At 43.8% G+C, this 22,087-nt stretch overlaps 1 protein-coding gene across 2 annotated transcripts in view; it reads left to right on the top strand.

Moving 5' to 3' along the window:
- The window catches only part of LOC119461468 (uncharacterized), a 37,301-nt gene extending 22,826 nt beyond the window's left edge, over positions 1-14,475 (top strand). For both annotated transcript variants that reach the window (XM_037722785.2, XM_049672765.1), the window contains exons 5-9: positions 502-610; positions 2,994-3,030; positions 4,891-5,057; positions 9,894-10,014; positions 14,184-14,475. In XM_037722785.2, coding sequence (XP_037578713.1) covers positions 502-610; positions 2,994-3,030; positions 4,891-5,057; positions 9,894-10,014; positions 14,184-14,270 — 521 coding nt within the window. In that variant the 3' untranslated portion in view covers positions 14,271-14,475. The remainder of the gene's footprint in view (positions 1-501; positions 611-2,993; positions 3,031-4,890; positions 5,058-9,893; positions 10,015-14,183) is intronic.
- Positions 14,476-22,087: the final 7,612 nt, after the last annotated feature.

Below are 22,087 nucleotides of genomic sequence, written 5' to 3'. Positions count from 1 at the left end.
CAGCCCAGGGTTGATTTCGGCTCTCTGGGTCTGTAGTGAAATGGGGACCCAGAAATTACGTTACTGCATCGATTGGACCGCATAATTTGAGAAAATTTTCCGCTATGATCATGAGCGTCGGCGCGGGAATGTATAATTCGAATGTAGTGCCACCGATGTTTTCGGCTTTGCAGACAAGCATGCTCTGTGCCGCCGCTCGACACACTCTTCTATACTTTAGTACGCTATAGCTACAAGGCACACTTCTACTATGCGTTTTGTGTTGGTATATTCTGTGTTTCGTCATGGTTTCGAAGTGTGCTGCCATATTTCACTATTCCACCCAAATTCAGATTGACCTGCTCCAAACTGCTTCACAGTGAAATTTTATCGGCTTCAAATTGCTCCAAAATGACTTTGGGCAGTCCCACCCCTGTATTGAGATTTCTTTCCAGCACATTTTCATGCTTTCTTTTTACTTATCTCGACTATCCGACTTCTTTTTTTTCTACGTTGCTGTAGCACCAATTCCAGACTTCTCGGTTGCCACCGCATCGGCGTCTGCTGCAAGTGCCTCTTCAGCTGCAACTGAGACATCAGATGCGAGGCCATTGACTGCCACGCGACTGCGGTGAGTTAATGCTTTTCGTGCTGTTTCAGTGATCGGTAGCTTCAGGGGGCAGTTCTAAACAGAAGGATTGTTATAAGCTAGATTGGTAGATTACACTCATGTATTACTATGTACAGTCAGCTTCCGTTAATTCGATCCTGATGCGACCAACAGAACTAATCGAATTATCTGGTGGGTCGAATTAAACAAAAGGAAGAAAATACGCGAAAACACGCCATTAATTCAGTTATCAGTATTTGCCTTTCACAGTACAGCCGTGTTATGCGGTGAAGCATACCAAGCGGGGAAAGGGGCCACTGTTACGGGACATAGTACGTGTTCCTTAATTTGCACATAAAATTGCCAATCTCTTGTCGCAGTATGAGCACTGAGATGCCTTGAGAGCACTGAGAGGCCTTACCGGCAGGCCTTCAGAGTTTCAGAGCGACCCCAGCTCTTTTGTTAGCTTTAAATGTGCCCTCAACTTTCAGTTTTTTCATCCTACCGCATTCCTTTTCACTAGCCTTCCAATAACGCAGGTGGGTTTTCTCCACTTTTTAGTGCACTGCGCTAACGCACAAATATAACTAGAAAGGCATACCAGGCCCCGTTAAGCCTCTTATACGAGACATGCATGGTGGGTGAAACGAAGATCTCAGCAACGTCAGGAACAGCTCTGAATGGCTGCTTTATCAGGCATCTAGGTGCTTGTACTGTGACCAGAGATAGCGCGTGCGTGCTTCTATAATTATGAAATGCGTACTATGTACAGTGACATTGGCCCCTCTCTAGTCTTGATATGCTTCACCGCTAACACATCTGTATTGCAGCAAAGCTGACAAATCACGTTCGAATTATTCGTCAAATGCCAATTTTAAGATGAAATAATGGAAGTTAGGGCCCATAGATATGTATCGGCATCAGCCGAGACCTTTGGTCAGGATTGAATTAGCAGAAAAATTGAAGTAACTGGTGTTGAATAAACTCAACTCTACTGTATCATGTTTACTCACATAAGAAATGCGCTTTTATTTTTTCTCGAAGAATCGATACAAAGTTAAGAGCGTTCATTATGTGGGGTAAAACTTTGAGCAAATTTTTTGTGCACCACAACTAAGTCGGCAGTCTACGCTGCACCAAGATTGCGTCCAGAAGCAGCTACCAATAAATCGAACATAAACGTAAATTCCATGAACGGGTTGAATGTTTTACTTTTTGCTCCCCTTGAAAACACCCATTACAAAACAGAATCTGTACATTAGGAATCCGCTCTTGTGGCCCTCTTCGGCCGCTGCAACTTCAGAAGTGTCCCAAAACAGGTTGTCCTGGGTGGTATCCTGCAAGTTTGAGATGCCAGTTCTCTAGGAATGTTTTTGATGTGGGTTGTCGGAGATCATCCTTCACGCATATCGGGTCCAAGCATGTGACAGTTCCAGCGGCAGCATTTTAATCTTGCCTCCTGGTGTCGGAGGATGATCACCCTTAGTCATCCAGCATACATCCGAACATTTTCCGGTCGCTGCTCGCTTTGGAAGTTTGTAGCTTGGATAGTGCCACTTGTCCCAGTGAAATTCTTTTCTATGGTCATTAATATTACAGCAAAATGTAGTTCAGTCAGCATTGTCCAATAATTTATTTCCTGCATGTTCATTTTCAGCATTCTAATGTTAATGTCTTTCATGTCTCGTAGAGTACAACCTCATTGATATGCTCCTGTGTTAAGTATTCTCGGCTCCAACTCTTTCAACTGTCAGTCCCATTTAGTTCCTATAGGGTCACGTGTACCAGTTTCCCGTTGGTTATGTTTTCCTTCCCAGTTGTCACATCCAGAAACGGCAACAGTTGACTCGGCATAATCTGTCGGAAGTGCTTACGTGGAATGTTGCATGTCGTGACCTATGATGTCTTGCGCGGTTACTTTAATATACACAACTGGGCGCAGACACAAAAAAGAGCTTCGTGGGCGCGAACAGAGGTTGTTACTATCAAACATATGGCTAAATCACCAGATCGCAGGTTTCATTGAGTGCGATTCACAGATACGATCACACCAAAATGTGTTCAGCATTCAGCATTATCTAGCTGTCAAACAGAGACGTCAAACTTTATTTAGCAGGTTTTAAATTGTTTGTTGGCTTTCTATTAAACTACAAATAAAGTTGTCTGGGTAATTTTCTGCCTCATCTGCAGTTCTGCCACAATGGTTACCATATCTTGTGTTTTCCTGGATCGTGCATTCTTTTCCATGGTCTTTCCCGTAAGAAACTTATCAATGGGGTTCTTATGTGTGCTGTCATTGCAGTGCCTGTTTACTCCATATTTGCATTGTTGTGACATTGTTCATGTAATCTAGACTAATGAATAGTGCTTCTGACAGCTGTGTTTTCATTTCATTTCTTTGCAGGCAGAAGACAGCTGTGGCCAGTGCAAAGGCAAAAAGGGTGAGTGCAGTATTACCTTGACGTGCACCTGCAAAGAAAAGAACGATGAGCCCAACTCGTTCAGTGCTGTTTTATTTTTCATGCAGACCTGAAAACAATTTCAGCTCATCCTCTGCTCTGTACTTGTAAACAACACCAGATAGCACGAAAAGGTTGTTGAATAGTGAAGTTGTTAACAAATCTTTGTTTTGTTATGTTGTCAGCTGTCATTCCAAAATGGCATCCTTCGTGGGATGAGTGAACGCTTTGAGTCATGTTAAAGAGAGAAGAAATGGAGGGATTCGGAAAGCTCAGCATCTTCGAGTAAAAGCTATTTTGTGATAAATTGTAGCGTTGAAACTGATGATACATACTGTGATACCTACCTAAGGGCAATGAAGCCCACCTTCGTTATAGTGTGAAAAAAACTTTTCATCAGTCTTTTACCTTTTTGACAAACTTTGCACACTTTTGGTATGATCATGATCGGCCCATCCGCACTGAAGCCTGGAAGCACAACTCCGTTTCAGGGATTTAGTTTGGACAGGCCCAGAGAGGAAAATAACTATGCAAAACAATCGATGCATAGAGCCGGGGCTCGGCACAAATTCCAGCGGGAATTTGGGAGCGGCACAATTTCCAGCGGGAACAGTGGGAGCGGCACAAATTCCAGTGACAAGCTTGGCTCATCCTTCGTAGTGAAGGGGTTAAGATAATAAACATAATCGCTTGCATGCAAAAAAAAGTCTTTTTTCATACTTTACCGCCCTTACAAGGCCCACCAGGCCACATAGCGAATTTCAGTTTTACACCGGAAGTTGTTACGTGCCCTCTAGGGAGCGTTCCACGGCAAGAATTTTTCAAATTGGTTCATTAATAACCGAGATAGAAATATTTCAATGCCGCGAACCCATGATTTCAGGAGGCAAGCGTCACCACCAACATAGACACTCTTTCCACTTGCCCCCGTCTAGCCTTTGCAAGCATAATTCCTTCCCTGCGTTCTCCCATACTGGAGCTCGAGGATCGCGGGATGCATCAAGATTTCGCTTTAGGTTTGTTTTGAAGAATCCCAGATGGTCAACATTACTGGCGCCCTCCACTACAGACAGTGCCAGCGTCTCTTTTTGACATGGGAACCTCACAAATCTGTGAGTCTCAGTGCCTGTTGTGTGTGTTTCTCTCTTCCTGTCCATTATTTTCTGTCATGCTGCGATTACGCGATGAAAGCCTACCAACCTGCCAAACTTTTAAATAAAATAGTCTTTCTTGGGCTACCTAAATACGAAAAACTTAGTCTGTCACTCGATTCAAGCGCCCGGCCAAAACCAAGCAGTTAAAAGCATGCTTGCTACTAGTACTGGTGGCACAGGGTAATACACGTCAACATTATACAGTGCAAAGAAAACCTCAGGCTTAATTGAGGCAAAATATATGTACATAACCGTGATCCACAGCGTTCATTTAAGAATACACATTTAACTAGTTTTTATGTTAGTAAATGAAAAATCAACGCGTTAGAAATGGTGTCGAAGAGACGTTAAAGACAAGCAGACTGAAACCGCGGCCCTGTAGCCGGTTTTAAGCCAACAGTAGTAAAAGGTCCCAACAGATGGTGCGAGAGCAGGGCGAACATGGGAAATTTGAATTAAATTCAGCAAAACCTTCATTGCATCCATCGTGGGAGGAGTCAGAGGGGAGGGGAAGAGTGTGAGGGGTGGGAGAGGGGAGAGGAGAGGGTGCTACATATCAGGGGTGGCAGAAGACTATCGGCTTTCGATGTCATTTGCAGCGAAGCAAGCAGATATGCGGCCAATTTTTTTTTATATATATGTACATATTGTGCTCCAGCCACTCCAACCTCCATGTTCACTTCTGCAGGCAGGAAGCCAGCGTCGTTCTACAGGCATGAAAAAAAAAGTGACGGACGAGGCTCCCGGTTCCACAAAGCCAGCCAAGAAGGCTCGTAAAGTGAGCATGCACACGCCAGTCTACCCCACCCGTAGAGGCGCGGGACTGCCTGTTGTCACGCCGAAATTTGACATTCGGTAAGTTACAAATGGAGCACCAACACGTACTTTGGAAGCTGTAGAAACTACCCCATGTTCTCATCTGTGAAAGGGTGAAGATCAAGTGCAAGGGTTGCGAAATGCTTGCAAGATGTTCTAATTTGATCGCTAAGGTTAGTCGAGATATGCCAGGCCTAGCGTCATCGACATCATCGTGCCGTCAAGAGAGTAATACCCCAGTCACACGGGCATACCGAAGGTGCTTTGATGTTAAGGAGCATGGAGCTTTCAAAGGAACATTAGTTCAAGAGATATGTATCAGTGTTACACGGTCGCCAGGTGGTCTCCGCTGAAGCTTTTGACATAAACCGCAACGTACTATAAAACGCAAAAGTGACGGGAAAAAATAACACGAGGACACTTCGATGCGTAGCAGCCGATAACCAAATCACACATGGCACCCATTTTGCTCACGAGGGTTGCAATGTGGGCTTGTTGGTAACGCATCTTGTAGGGTTAACGGCAGCGCGATTAAAGTACGAACTGAACTTCGATAACAAACACTGTTGGAAGTTAACACCGTGTCTTTTAATCGCGCTACTGTAAACCCTCCAAGACCCATTTTGCGTCGATGTTGCTGATTGTGACAGGCCGTGCCGGCGCTGATGTACCAGCGCATTCATCATTGAAACTGCGGGTGTCACGAAAGTGTTTAGTGCTTATTAACTTCTATAATATAGTGAAACTTCTTTTAACAGGTAAAAATTGAACTTTCGTATTTATAGAGAATTTGTTTTCTTCAGTCGGACACCAGGCGCAAAAGTATTGCTTTGAGATTTCAAAGGACAAACGCGGACTCCCTTGACTCAAAGCTCCCTTCAAATAGGCCTCCTTTGATGCGCCCATGTGACAGCGCGCATCTTCCCTTGAAGTAAAGCATCTTTGATTCAAAGGACTTTGAAAGTGCCCGTGTGACTGGGGTATTAAATTTGCTTTCGTAGTAAAGCAGTAAGGCTAGGTATGATGTTTATAAAGTGACAATGAACAAGTACTGTATGCATTTACTCTGGCTTCATTCGTGTGTGGTGGCCACATTGATCACCTGAATGAAGCGAGCCGGTGTGTCCTTACACACACACACACACCCACACCTCCTAGGTACCAAAGCCAAAACTGGTTCATGGAAACAAGTGCTACATAATAAATTACTTAAGGCACTCTGACGCTTGCCTCATTCTTTTTATGGTCTAGAGGTTTCGAACCTTCATTTAAGCAAAAGTTAATGGCAAGTTGGAAGTGTCATCTCAGTTATTTTTTATAAGAAAGGAAGAGTGCATAGTGGATAAGAGAACTGCAACAAAATGTTGAACCACGTATAATGCCTAATAGCTTCATGTAGTGCACTTCCTAAGCTGCCTCACTGCAATATTTTATGTTTAAAGAACAAGTGCATGTGTCAGAAAAAGCTGGCAAAACTATAACATTTTTTTTTATGCCAAAAAAGTACGAAAATGCTTCCTCTCTATGAAAATGCTCCACATAATCTCCAGAGAGATTAGGTGGAGCCTGCAGCGTTGAGAATTGGCATGTTACAAAGTTCCGCGACAAGAGTGGCACCCGCTACTGTCTAGAAAATATTGCAAGCCATGCTCTTAGGTTTGTGTCATATCCGCTAACCCCCAGCTGTCTGTCGTCTGCTTTGTGTGTGTGTGTGTGTGTGTGTGTGTGTGTGTGTGTGTGTGTGTGTGTGTGTGTGTGTGTGTGTGTGTGTGTGTGTGTGTGTGTGTGTGTGTGTGTGTGTGTGTGTGTGTGTGTGTGTGTACATACATATACTACTAATTTATAGCCAATTTAGCCAGAGTGACATTTAATTGCAGTTGGCCTTTAAGTAGCAGGTTGCAAATAAAAATTCATGTTTTGATGCCAAAACTGACCCCTGCTCATTACAACGCAATGCATGATATTCCAATATATTAGGGGGTGCAAAGTGCATGTAATTTAAGAGAAAATTTGACTGCTTGCTAGTTGGTTAGACATACTGAAATTTGTGCATAAAAATTACAACAAAAAAGAAACATACTGAGACCAGGGGTGGGACTCCTGTCCCAATTGCACCATTTTGATACAAACACAAGTTCCTGTGCCAAACTGCACCAAACAGAAAATTGACCGAAATGTCGCAACGCTGCACCAGATTGGCTTTGGCATGTGTGCTCCGGCAGTGGCCACGAACGAGCGAGCAGATACGTTCTCCGAAATAGAGTGGAGCCGTTCACATTTCGCACACCATGGACGGCGCCTCCGGCAAGTGGCCAGCACGTGCGCAGCCACTCCTGGTTGTTGTCAATGCTGTCGGAACGGCTAGGGTGGCTGTATTCAGAGTGTACTATAGATTACGCTAGAAAGGGCCGAGCGGCGCGGCGCTCTCTAGCCGAGGCACAATATGTCGAAAAGTAGGCCGAGGGCGCTGCGGGCCAAATAAACATTAGGGAGGCACGTGCTGCAGCAGGTTTAGCAGGTGGCAGTCTTTGTCCCTAGGGCCGGTATAACGTAAAACTATTCCAATTTGTTTTATTTACTCGAACCTGACGCGCACTTTTTTCCTGATAAAACAGGTCCAAAAATTGCATGCGCGTTACCGTATAGCCGTCGCCATTTCAATGTGGCCACCTCGCATGCGCTTCGAGCCTAACTACACTCTAGCCTAGCTGCCGTAGCTTCCTCTGTGTGCTTAGGTATTAGTCTACCGTCTGTCTTCCTGTTTTCTGCGTCTGCTCTATCAGCTTGAAGTGCCGAGTTCATCATGATCCGCATTCAAAAGGAAAGTGATCATGTGGGCGGAGACGGACGGAAATCGGGCCGCATCATGGACGTTCGGAGAATCCAAAACTTGCGGGTGGGACTGGCACAAACAGGAGGAGAGGATTTTCGCCAGCAAAGCAGCCCGGAAGGGTTTCAGTGGACCGAAGCAGGACGTATTCTGTGACGATCCACTTCAGCCGATAAAACTGCTTTCCTTACTTCGTGTAGCGGTCTACTAATTTCCTATCGCAGTCGATGCTTCGCCTTTCGGGCGAAACTGGGTTATCTCTCCATGGCAAGTGCAAAGTAAGCCGAGACGGTTGATGACTACATGTACTATCAGCATCAAATGAAACTTTAACAGCGGAGCGCGTGGCCGAAGCATAAGTGAATATATAGTGCGCGCCGTCCAGTCACCCCCTTTGACAGGCGCACACATCCTGTTTGGCCGCACTGCGCTCGGCACGCCCACGCCGGCCACCGTCGCAGCTGCCAACGATACCGCGCTACGCAAGTTTGCCGATCGAAAGAATGAATGGGGCGCACAAGCGGCAAACCGCACGAGCGAATGTATCTCTAATAATACGAGTGCAAACTGCGCCATGCTCGCCGCTGTTCGCGTTTCATTGGCGCCGATAGCACTTGTGGTTTCGGCGAACCGTACGACAATACTCGCCATGAACTGCAATATTTTAGTTTCTTTTCTTTTAGTTTTATTTTCTGCCTTTCAAATATAAGAACCCGAACAAAAGCGAAAATATTTCACTCTAGGGGGATCGCGCGCACTATACCTTCACTTATACTTGTGCCACGTGCTCCCCTGTTCAAGTTTCATTTGGCGCTGATAGTACATTGGGTTCCCGCGCATCTAGTGTTGCCAGTCACATAATCTCAAGTTTCCGAGACAGCATGAAGCATTCGCTCGCGTTATACGGCCTACTTATCATTCTTTGTACTCTTCTCATGCACACATTTAATGGGTTCCATAACGTAGACATAGAATAAGACTGAGTATGTATATTCGTTTAGGGAACGTGTAGTTTCCTCGCAGGAATGCTGATGCCAGTACTGACACTGTAGGCAGCCGAATGAGGTGGTTGTTTACACGCGTAGCTGTATCGAAGGCTTGTTGCCCATTTGGGATAAGAGGTGAACAGTGCATCTCAGAAGCTAATTGAGTAAGAGTAAGAATATCATGATTATATGTGAAAATACACACATGAACGCAGTCGCACATAATTTATGGAAGAGCCGGCGCGTGCAACTAGTAGCCTTAATTTGGAAACGGCAACGTACCAATGTTGACAGTGAGCCTTGTCATTGCTTCTCGCTTTTTGTGTGTGCACTGTCTGAAATGAATGGTTTTTCGAATACTATGGTCAAAACTGAACTACAAATTCGGGTTTCTTCATCCTATTTACTTAAGTTAGGACATGGCAATGAAAACTATTTCCGTTATTTATGTAGCTAACTTGATGAAATTTGATGTGTGAATGTAATTTATTATGCTGATATCAGATCTGAAATCAGTTCCGAGCTTTCTGCTATAGTTTCTAGGTGTTAGGGAGGGGAGAGGGCAACGCCCGGTCACTCTCGCTCTCAGAAGCCTGTGTTCCTTGTCTGCGCAAGCTCTCGCCTGCGTTCTAACTGCGCCTCGGTAAGGTCAAATCAAAATGCGCCCAGCATCGCAATGCGCTCGCTTGCCAACAAGCAGTTAATTTGGACCGATCATCGGCGTTCAATTGGACATTAATGCTTTCGCATTCACAACTCATAAGTGCTTAGGTGTCCTCAATTTTTTTTTTTTTTTTTTTTCAGAAGTGTGCTCACTGATGCGTTTTACCTCTGTAGAATTTCCTTCCTTGCTCTAGGAAGTTCCTCCAACAACTTTCCGTGTGCATCTTTATGGTAGCCTGGTCAGACCTTTAAGTAAAGTTGCAAAAAAAAAGCATGCTAATCATCAGCAACACGTTAGTTTTTCATTATTGCCAATAGTGTCTTTTTACAAATCAGCATGGCCTTTTTTTACTTCCTGCTCTGTAATAACGGATTGTTACCTGCCTGCATTCACAGGAAGCGGCCAACAACAGCACGACCAGTGCGGCGGGGCGAGACACTGCTGTCGCTGTCGGGCAGTCCTGTTGAAGCAAAGACGTCAGCGGTTCCTATTCACGTTCACATCAACAAAGGCCAGGTGAGCAAACAGTATCGGAAATAGCCTTTGTGTGTTGAAACTGGAGGGTAGCAGTGATGAGGCCAGTGGGACGGAAATGAGTGCACATACAGAACATAGACTTGCAGCCTACTTATCAACACAACGAAGGCAAAATACATATACAGTCGACTTCCATTAATGGCAGGCAGTCTTTACCTGATATTAACTCGCCCTTAAATCAAACGCACACCCAGTTTCTATATGTCCAAAGTAGAAAACTAAGGTAGGAATGACATTAAAGCTCTTACATAAAGTGGAAATCTAATGCGCACCCAATTTTATAACAAGAAAAATTGTTGCACAATGGGGGCTGGTTTCCTAAAATGAACTCTGCCACACAGTTTTTTAAGACAGCCCCACCCCAGTACATTTACGATATATGGTAAAGCTTGCTCATGTTGCGAAGACTGTTTTGGTTTTGTTCAATTGCACTGCGCTTGCAATTTTTGGCCTAATTTTCTTTTACAAAAAACGGCGCACGTTAGAATCGGGTACATCCGTAGTCGCAGTGCAAGCTACAGTTATTGCTTGAAAATCTTCCTGGGCGGGCTGAAAATGGGCGTTTTTGACGAAAGGTGACGGTGTCTTCAATGCATTCATTGTTCTTTAAGCTCCATTGAGACAGATGCTCCCACTAAAGGTGTTGCCTATGGGGGTTGCTGTAGAAATCAGGCTTACTGACTGGTCAAGTTCAAGTTATCCAGCTGAGGCCAATTTTACGATCGAAATAGTGAAAGTTCGGGCCCATAGAAATGCATGGGCACCAGCCAGTACCTTCAGTCAGGATCAAATTAATTGAAAAATCGAATTAACCAGAGTTGAATTAATGGGAGTCTCCTGTATTTGCACACATACCATATTTACTCGAATCTAGGCCGACCCCAAATCTAAGCCGACCCCCGAAAGTCCGAAGCCAGAAAAAAAGAAAAAGCTTACCTCGAATGCAGGCCAAACGAAAAAGTGGGGACAGCATTTACCACATGAAAGCATTTATTGAATATGAACATGCAGAGCTCATTCTGTGTCATCATCACTGTTAGCCTCATCGCTATCTTCTGTATCGCTGTCATCTTCAAGCACTGCACTTTATTCAGTACTATCAAGTACATTAGAGATGCTGCACTTTTTGAAGGTAACTAGTGCCGGTAGCTTTGTATGCACCGTGCTTTCGACGTCTAGTTCGCATTGAAGCGAGACGGCACAAAGGACAATTCGCTTGCTGTTGGCCGTGCCTCCTCACTCCAGCATTTTGACAGCGAGTTTCCACAGTTATCGAGCAACATGTGTTGATGTTTACCTGTGCACGCGTTACACCGTGCTTGTTAATTTAGTTAGTAAGCGAATGTTTACACGTTTGTATGGCCGATGAAATACTATCCTCAGTTTGTATAACTGTCTACTAATTTGCTATCGCACTCGATGCTTCGTGTTTCGGGTGAAATTGCGACTTTTTTCTTTCTTTCTTTTTTTTTTCTTAAGTTTCGGTTGCTCTGATGTGTCCACACCTGCTCTTATGTGTCCACAGAGCAGGTGTGTCTCGGAGACGTGTCGCATCTTTGTGGGTGTTTGTGCAGCTTCGCATTTGTGTGATTGGCGCCACCTCCTGTGCCGTCCCGAGAGCTAGGTGGTGCGAAGTAACGGGGCTCGTTTATTCGATCTCTGTGGCGATCTCCAGCAACGGAGATCGCCAACGCGGTGACGCTCTTGTCGACTGTATACGGAGATGTCAGTCTTGCACGAATTCAAGCAAATCTGATCGCCTCCAAGCGTAGTATGAGGCAGCGCAGGGCATGCCACTGTAAGGGCTTTGATTTTTCCGACTATTTCTCAGTCCCCACGAAGTCTGGGAAAATCGGTTGGCGACTTATATCTATTCCAGTTTATCTACTTTTTATTTTTGTAAGTATATTTATGCAAGCCCATCTGTATTCATGAATAAACAATGCACATTCACCTATGCAAAATATTTTTTGTCAGTTTATGGTCACAAAAAAATTGCAGTTTTCTTTTTTTTTTTTGCAATAGTTACTATGGAGATTTTAAATCTGCAATGGGGGGGGGGGGGATAAAATTGACCATGGAGGATCGTATTTGGCAAAAGAAATTGACCCTCATAGGGTTAATTTGTACGTCGATGTGAGGATACTGGCATGGCATGAAACCACGTCTTTCGTTCAGTCTCTCAAATTCAATAAAATGAATTTCGTTTTCTCATTCAAAATTAGGTTTTTTGATTGCCCGGTAGTACAGAAAATTTCGCAGCCGCTTCCATGGAAGGTAAATCAATTGTCAACTCTACTTATTCGCATAAAAGGTCAAATTTCAATAATACGAAGCAAATTGGCGACTTTACCGACTTGGTTATATTCAGCTTTACCGTATTTACTCGAATCTAGGCCGACTCCGATTCTAATCCGACCCCCGAAAAAGTCGAAGCCAGAAAAAAAAAACTTACCTCGAATGTAGACCGAACGAAAAAGCAAGGACAGCATTTGCAAAATGAAACGGCATTTATTAAATACGAACATGCCGAGCTCATTCTATGTCACCATCGCTGCTTGCATCGTCGCTATCTTCCTTAGTGCTGACATCTTCAAACAGTGCACTATATTGAGTACCATCAAGCACGTTAGAGATGCTGCACTTTTTGAAGGAGTGCACGATCAATGTTTGCCATCCTCGTTGCGGCGCAAGCAAAAAGCATCTCCCGTGGCCCCCTCCAACTACAGACGTTCTTATCGATGCCGAAGTTCCGCCAGGCTTGAACGTTTGACGATGCCTCTACGGCTAGCATAACTACCGTATTTACTCAATTCTCACGCGTCCTCGATTGTAATGCGCACCTGTTTTCCGTGACGAAAAAGAAAAAGTCCTTTACAGTCCCGCACATCTCATGCTTTCAAACAGAAATACAACTTTCTGTCATTTGGAAAAACAGATTTCCTCCCGATGCACTGAAGTTGCGATGAATAAGTCGCAGTTTCGCCCGAAAGGCGATGCATCGAATGCGATAGCAAATTAGTAGACCGCTATACGAAGTAAGGATAGCAGTTTTATCGGCCGTATAAAGTTGCAAACATTCGCTTACTAAATAAATTCACAAGCACGGTGTCACGCGTGCACAAGCAAACATGAACACATCTTGCTCGTTGACCGTGAAAACGAACTGTCAAAACGCTGCCGTGCTAGCATGCCTCTCGCTTCAACGCTACCTATAAACAGCGAAAACACGGCGCGCGGTGGACTTTTCCCGTCGCAGATTGCTTTCAAGGTAGGGCCAAGGCGATCGTATCGCCAAAGTGGATCGTCGCAGATTACATCCTGCTTCGGTCCACTGAAACCGTTCCGCATTGCTTTGCTGGCGAAAATCGACTCCTGTTTGCGCCAGTCATGCTTGCAAGTTTCGGATTCTCCGAACGCCTGTGATGCGGCCCGATTTCCGTCAGTCTCCGCACACATGATCACTTTCCTTTTAAATGCAGCATCATGATGAACTCGGTACTTCATGCTGATAGAGCAGACGCAAAGAACATGAAGACAGACGGTAGACTATTGCCCAAGTACACGGAGGAAGCTACGGTAGCTAGGCTCGACGCGCGTGCGAGGCGGCCATTTTGAAATGCTGACGGCTGTATGGTAACGCAGATTTAGGGTCGTGTTAAAAGTGCACGTTAGATTCGAGTAAATACGGTATTCGTTAGAAAGCGGCACTATAGTGGCATTGCCTGTGTGGTGCCATTTTATGATAACGCTACACCGCGCGCCGATGCTACACCATACCGATACTACCGATGCGACGCAGGTCAAAATAGCGACGTCCCTCGTGTACTTCAGTTGGCTACTGGCACGGCTAGTAGCGGCTGCGATACTGACTTTTCTAGATGGTGCTAACTGTGCACCATATTTATCAGTTCCAGTTAAAAACTGGCGCGTTATTTTAATCCTCGAATCTAAGCCGACCCTAGAGTTTCGTATATGATTATTTGAGAAAAAACTATCGGCCTAGATTCGAATAAATACGGTAACTGTATTCCGATGGTGTTGCCCATCCTTATTGAACCAATTTAGTTTGTAGTACGTAACAACTAAAGATAGTTATTTTGAATAATGTTTCCCACCTCCAATTTAACACTTCCCTCTCTGTGCAGGTGGTGAAGGTTATGGCCAGCAATACTGGTGACTCGTCGGTTCAAGAGCTGTGCAAGGCCATAAAGAACCTGTGCGAGAAGATGTGATGATGCAGCACAGGGGCCACCACGCATTGAAAAACACATCTCTGGAAACCCTCCTTTTTTACAATTTTTTTTCCATAGAAAGTGCACTACAAAATAGCACTTTTGTTTTTAAATTGTTTTAGCACCTTGACTGCTGCAACTTTTAACATGACCTGTATCTCAAACTTTAGTCATGCAAGAAAAAATAAAGTTGTGTAATCTTTTAGTTCCGTTTGTCTGCACAGATTTTAAGCTAGAAGCTGGATTGGGTGCTGATGAAATTCATCCATCACAAATATACTTCGAAATGCTTTGCGAGAAGAAGCACGGAGATCAGGCAGCAAGTTTCATTTGCCATGACAAGAAAAAAAAATCTGCTCCTTATTAAAGTAGCGATTTTGCACTATCAGAGGGAATAAAGATATTAAAGTTGTTATAATTACTGATTAGTCCTACTGCATAATTACAGGATGATCCTAAAGATGCGGGCGGTGTGCTGAAATTAAATTTTCAGGTAAGGAAGTTGGTGTCTGAAGCAGGAACACACTCCGGAGTTACCATGATTATTGGCCCCCGACTGCTGTGTAAAAAGAGGGCACACTCATGTTCTGTACTGACTGGTTTAAGTGCCCCTTGTAAGCCGAACAAACTCTGCTGACCCGTTGATTTTATGGTAATTTACAAGTTGCCCAGTTGTGTGGGCTTTCAAGCAGCATAGCTTGCATTGATAGTTTTTTTTCTTTAGACATTTCTTTCTGCTTTCGCAATCTGAAAATTTTAAGCCACTGTTTCCACAAATTTAGCCCATTGCGGAAAATTCCGCAGTGCACTAGGTTCGACATAATTAACTGTCGCGCAAAGTGACGAAGGGGCAGGACTTGGGCGAGAAAAACGACGCCTGAAAATATTCTGTATTCAAGAATTGAAGCCCATGTTCCTTAGATCAGTGGTTCTTATCCATGCATGTGTCGGGGGCCCCCTTGTGTACTGGTGGAAGTGATGAACCCCTTGCAGCGATGGAGGCAGGGTGAAAGGTTTTTCTTTTTAACGAACAAAATTGGCAATTAACATTGTGAAGTCTTTATTTTCTTGTGCAGATTGCTGCCGCCATTCCAGGAGCAGGTCCTGGAGCTGAGAATTATAAGGGAGCCTCTAAAAAACGCATAATTTTTTTAAGGAGTTGCACAAATATTTTCGTATACTGAATCGAATGATACACACGCATTTATTAGCAAGTTATGTTAATTTGATATGTTGGAACATTGCAACTGCATTGGCAGTGTTAAAAAACTAGTAAGCCATTATTCTAAAACATTGTGCTAGTTAGCTCATGTTAACTTGGAAAATTGAGTAATTCCTGCTAGCTGTCCTCGCCAAAAAAAAACAAACCACGAGCCATTCCACTCTGTGAAGGTGATGGCCAGCGAAGCTGTTTAGCACATGACACAGACATGACACATAAGTTTGAACAAAGGTATGAACCCATTTGTCTTGATCGGTGGTCATCGAGAGGAAATTTACGCACACACATTGTCTTGATCGGTGGACAACTGTTATGTGCGGCCTGCTGGCGCTGATTGCACTCGCATCTGTTCTCGCCGTCGTTCTTCATAGGCGCGTTGCTCCTCGGGAGTCCGGCCTAAACCCCATTACAACAGAAAAGTGAAATTCAAATTGTCGTTCTGGTTTGTTTATATACCGCCACCCCAGGAGAGAAGGAAAGGAAACTAGATATGGAAGCGCTTGGAACACCGACAAAGAGAGGGCGGTGTGAACATAGACATGACCGACACGGGCTGCACAGCGGCAAATCTTTGTGAAGCCTTTGTTATCTACCTGGGAGTCTACTGATCTTGAAAATGGTGCCTATTGATAACTAATCCAGTTAAAGTGCATATACGAGGGACGCCGATGAGCCAGCTGTTGAAGACGACGAACGCGCAACCACTGGACCAAGATGTTTGCGCGGCATCTCAGGTTTTCCTTACACACACGAAAAATCCACGGAACCCTAGTCATAAACATCTTCGCTGTAAAGAACACTGCATGCACCGTGTCCGTTTGCAAACCCGTGCCCCTTGCTACTGAGAGGCTGGCTTTCCCACAAAGTTGACGTTTAGTGGCTAAGTGTGCTTTACAGGCAAATTTTAGCCAGCAGCACGAAATTGTCACAAAATTCAGCACAATATCGCCCTAATATTCTCGGAGTAGATAGAAACAAGTGCTGAGAACCATGTGTGCTCCCGCACAGAGTGCATTAGACTTGATTCGAATATTCGTATTGAACCGAATGTTCGAACATTTTCGATTATCTATTTTTCAAATCGAATTCTTATATTAAAAATATAATTATTCAAATATTTGCACCCCCCTCCCTTTTTTTTTCTTTGTGGGCGTGGGTTTCACGGACCCCCATCTGAGAACCACTGCCTTAAGTGCCTAATTTCGATGAGAACATTTTGACATGCAGCCTAGCCATGGCATGATCATAGCAGACGAGTGCATTCGAAATTGATCATTGCGTGCATTTGAAATTTGTTATTTAGAAGATGGCAGTGTCAACTGTGAGTGCGCAAGTTCAGCGCGAGAGAAATCATTGAAGTCCGCTGTTAAGGCGATATTAAGATGCGAGCCTTAAGTGGCTCATACCCCGATAGCGTTGAAAAAAATGCATCGTCCAGTCTGCAAAAATGAAATGGCTCATACCTCTTGCAATGCTGAGGCTACAAGCGCTCAGCAAAGTGAAGCGAACAGTGCATACTTTCGTTGAAATCACCCATACAACACACAGAACAGCATACGTTTCAATACCCTGCTGACAGGTTGCAACTTAGTCAAAGAAAAACATCGTTAATGAGAGTCTGACCCTGGTATACGAGTCCACGAAGCCACACCTAAGCGTTGAAAACGAGCCGAAGAAGCCGAACTGCGAGAGTAGCAACGGGACGATGCGAGACAGTGCATTGCCAGGTGCACAGCAGGCTTTTGCCTTCACATGTTAGAAGAATGTAACAGGCTGCCGAACTTTATTTCTCCTTCTTTATGAAAGTTCACTACTAATTCAAAGTACGGTCATACCTTATTATAATGAAATGGGATATGATAAAATAATGCATATAGCAAAGTTAGTGAACTTCCTCTTGAAATCCCCCATATTCCTATTGCAGTGCACATAATAATGGATGTAATATAATTATTGCTCCCCTTCTACTTTGTTATAACGAGGTTTTACTGTATTTTAGAAACTTCCTTCAGCCCTTACAAAGGCAGCTGTATTAGTATTTCCTTTTCTGAGAAAGGTTCATACTGCAATTTTATCTTTTTGTGATGAGGAAATAAGATTTCTCTGAACATGAGAGCTAGTTCTGGTAATTATCACATTTTCCAATTGAGAAAGCTCCACTTGTTCACTTTCATAATTGTGTAGGCTACATGTTACAGTTGAGGAATTGAAGCCTGGCAGTAATTAGCGGCGAGAAGTTGGAGTGGCGCCCTCTACGAGTGACGTCACGGCCAGGACGGCGCTCGCTCGGCTGCTGCGCACATTCGTTCCCTTCGTGCATGCTTGGAGTATTGGTGGCTCTAGCCGTACTTATTGACGGATATGTCGGCTTTTTTTTACTGTCATGCCTCAACGGCAGTTTCTTCTTCAAAACCGCGTGTCGTGAAAACTTGCGGCGTGGATATCGCCAGCTATGTAGCATTGAATGGGTCTACTGCTTTTGCAATGCGTATATGCGCAGTGTCTGTCCATAGACTTTGCGTAAAATGAATGTCTGCAATTTCAACACACGAAGTTGTGTATGATGCTTCGCAAAACACTTAACATTCTCTTATTGGTTAGCTATGAGAGACATTGCATTTTACAAGGAAGAAAAATCTTGGTATTGGTCTTTGATGTCAATATTATAAATGCGTGTTAAAAGGAAACTGCACAGCGAATCTTTTATGATGATTCTTATTACTATGGTGAGTTGCTCTAGTCAAATATGGGTACTTAATTAATGCATAAAACTAAGAGCTAGGCGCCCATTTTGCATGAAAACGTTTGCTAATACATTCACCGTTCTCTGAAACAGGCACCCAGAAAACGCATTGCTCATGGCTGTTAACCCGACGGCGTGTCACGTATGTAATATGTATATACTTTACGAATACCATAATAGTAATCACCTGAAAAAACAGTTTCGTGGTTAAGATCGAGAGCCTATCAATTGCAAGCGAGCAAATGTTTCATAGTGACCCTCAGTTGCCTTTATTGACATCATGGCACTGCCCTTACACAACTAAATCTACCGACTGTGGTTATGGCGAGGCACGCATTATTCGCGAAACCCATCAGTTCACTACAACTTCGAATTGAAACCATGAAGCAGTTCTTTAAGCGCCAATTGCAATGCCCAAGGTATACTCGAGGCTATACAGCGCAGCTTAGGCTGCCCTGAAGAGGAAAATTCAAACGCCTTCTGCCTCACCATGTCTCGATCCTGCGTTTGTTAAACTACACCAAACTGAGAACTATTTGCTTCGTGAGTACATAAAGAGAACCTCACATGCCTGCCTCGTAGAGAAGACACCACAAGCTTCAAGTGAATTCACTTGATTTTTGACCTCCACAGGGGAATAATGATATCTTCAATAAGCCCCATACAACTAATGAATGAGGCTTTGGCTTCTTTCTAGCTGCAGCCATATGGTCCAAAACTAAAAAATTTGGGCCATGCAGCCTGTGTCAGTTCGCCAAACAGATTCGCGATGTCTGTTCAAGAAACAAGCAGCAGTAAATTGCACAAGTTGAACGTGTAACACGGAACCGTGAAGAAATATTTGTACATTCCTCTGCGTATTCTGCAAATAGCTGTAAGCCTCAATTAGCTTTACAATTACCGCCACTTAAAATTAACCGTGAAGAACGGCCTAATTTTGAGAAGGAGTTAAAGAAACAAGTGGTGCTGCTTGAATCTAAACTGCAGTGTCAGGTTCTCGTGTTACCGCTGAGCATTTCTGTGAAGAAATGAAAGATATACCATGAGCTACTCGTCATAAGTAAGCATGTTTTAATGGGTTAAAATCAAGGTAAATGCAGCAGCCATATGTAGCAGACAGTGACATGCTCGTTGCTCCACAGCAGGTATAGTATCCGAACTGGATTCTAATGTGATATGTTTTTGCGTTTATGCTTTTATTAGTCACGTGTTATTTATGCTTTTTTATTAGTTCTTCAATCTGCAAATCCCAGATCCGCGCATGAAAAACACACAATGGGCTGGTCTGAGCTCCTTCGGTTGGCACTGCAGTGTTGTCCGTGAGAAATAAATTGTCGTCTAGGAAATAATCTCTTTGAATAAGTTTGTGCGAATGAAGACGTCATAAAAATGTATTTGGGATGACCGTCATAAGTATACAAGCACAGCGAACGACAGTGAACAAACGAAAACACTGCAGAAGGCGCCCGGACTGCGCCCAAACAGCAGCAGAACACAGGCGCGAGTCCGTGCCCTGATGTCACGCGAGCGGCGCTCGCAGCGCCTCTGTAGGTCGTTCTCGGGGCTAATAAAGGTAACACTTACTGACCACAAATCCTCGAGGACTCCTTTAGAGTGATGGCATCTGTGCACATTTTTTGGAGGCCACAGCAGATGATACTGTAGAAAACAGTATGTGCATTGCATTGAAGAAATTATTCTTGACGATATTGTCAGTCTGCTGCTGTCGCGGTAAATGAATCTAGTGCCAAAGGAATCGCTGAAGTCTGCCGATTTTTTTTTTGTATTTGAATGCCCCTTTGCATGTTATTTTTATTTAGCAATACTTTTTATTTGACTTTGATAATTTCTTTTGAGTTCCACAGTTGCTCTGCACCGGAAGACCAACTTAAGGCAATCCAGCAGGCCGAAGATGCCGCCAGAGCCCAAGGGCTCGAGGCCGTCATCTAGTTAGAGAGGCCTAGGTCTCGCAAATCTGCTACACAAATAAAGTTTATTCCTCCTCCTCCTCCACAGTTAAACCCAGATCTTTGACTTACCTGTATGATGATGATTTATTGGCATCCCCTTTGAAAAGGGGCGGCGACAAATAGTCTACCACTGCCTGATTTAATCAGGTATACTATACATGTTCTTTATCTAGCATTTTTGTATACCTCTCATTGTTCTTTTTCAAAAATTTGCCTTGTACCGCTACCTATGATTTTAAGAGATCAGGTCGTATCCATCTTTTCCCTGCTTTTTTTTCCACCAGTACTCTAATTGTCTCTTGCTTATCTCTAGGGCTGATATGTTGACATTTCCTTTCACTTTAAACCCAAGCGCTTCTGGGAGTTGCACGTTACCTACGGTTCTCGCTGGGTGGATCTCGTCGCATTCCATTAGGATGTGCTGAGGGGTCTCTGGATCTTTACTGCAGCATACACATGCCTCATCTAGTTCCGAATATTTGCTCCGGTATGTTTTGGTCCTTAGGCAACCGGCTCAAGCCTCAAATAGCAGGGCGTACAGATTGTGTTATCGTACAGATTTTCCCTTCTAATTTCTTTCTTCTCATTCTTGTAAATCTCCATTGTCCTTTTTGTATATGATGTGTACACAACGCCCTCTGTTGCAGGACACATTCCTCACCGAACACAAATTAGTATTTAAGACGCACACGCTGTCGGCCTATTCTAACACTACAGATATGCTGGTTCAGTACAGTATGCTGGAATGCTCTGATCAAATTGGAATTATGCAGTGAAGCAAGCGCTACATAAATATCCTTACTGTAACGAATATTCACCTTCAGGCTTATCGTTCCTTCAATAAAGCCAAAGGGTTTCTGTAAAAGCATTTGGCTATTCACTTGCACAATCATTGTCAATGATTTCTGCACAATTTCATTGCCTCTTTCACTCATTTTCATGGCCGCTGATGCAAAGACGCACTCGAGCACGACTGCAGGAGGCATTGCGCTAACGTATCAGTTGCTTGGCCTCCCCACAGTGTTCTGCAATTCAGTCATTCTTGGCATTCCTATTTTGAGAACTCCTTGCCATCTTAGGTGCTAGTTGGGGAAGTGCGATTTTAATGCCAACATCATCGTCATTCAAAGTGACCGAATGGCAAGTTGTCGTTGCATACAGCATAGGGAATTTGTGAAGAAGATTTGCGCAATGTTGGGGCCATTTGGCATACTAGTTAAGATCAGTAACTGATGTCGCATTAAACGAGTTTCGGGCCAGAAGAGTTGCTGAATTCTGCCGATTTCAATTTTGAAGATGCGTCCCAAATTGTAGTGTGATGAATTCATTTTTTGGAGCTGTCGGTCTCTCCGTGAGGTTAAAATTTTACTGAACCTCTCGCAACTATATGAAGTCAACAGATAACGAAGCCAAGAGGAGTGTCATTATCATTATTTGTCGTTTTAATTGAAATGTAGAAATAGTAAGGTAAATCAAAGTGGACGAAAAGACAACTTGCTGTCAGTAGGAGCTGAACCCATACCCTCCGCATTACACATGCGTAGCGCTACCAGATGAGCTGCAGTGGTAGCTGTTCCCACGTTCACATTTTTGGGTATTTATGCAAGTGAATTTATGTATGGTATTTGTTTATATATCTGACCCAGAGAGTGACTGCCGCCATGGCCATGAGTGGCACTGGCTAACACCAACTTGGTAAAGATACCGAAGCAAATATGCTAAATTATGCAAATTACTGTATTTTAACTTTCGCGTGCAAATGACAATGATTGGTAAAATGTGAGCAACACACTAGGTGAATGTTTGACACAGACATACAAAAAGAAATTTGCTGTGCACTTGTACAGCCTGAAAAAAAATTTAAAAATGGGTCCACCATCAC

This window comes from Dermacentor silvarum, chromosome 8 (assembly GCF_013339745.2).
Source record: "Dermacentor silvarum isolate Dsil-2018 chromosome 8, BIME_Dsil_1.4, whole genome shotgun sequence".
Classification (NCBI taxonomy): domain Eukaryota; kingdom Metazoa; phylum Arthropoda; class Arachnida; order Ixodida; family Ixodidae; genus Dermacentor; species Dermacentor silvarum.
The sequence above is the reverse complement of the archived record's forward strand: the minus strand, read 5'-3'. Positions and strand labels throughout refer to the sequence as shown.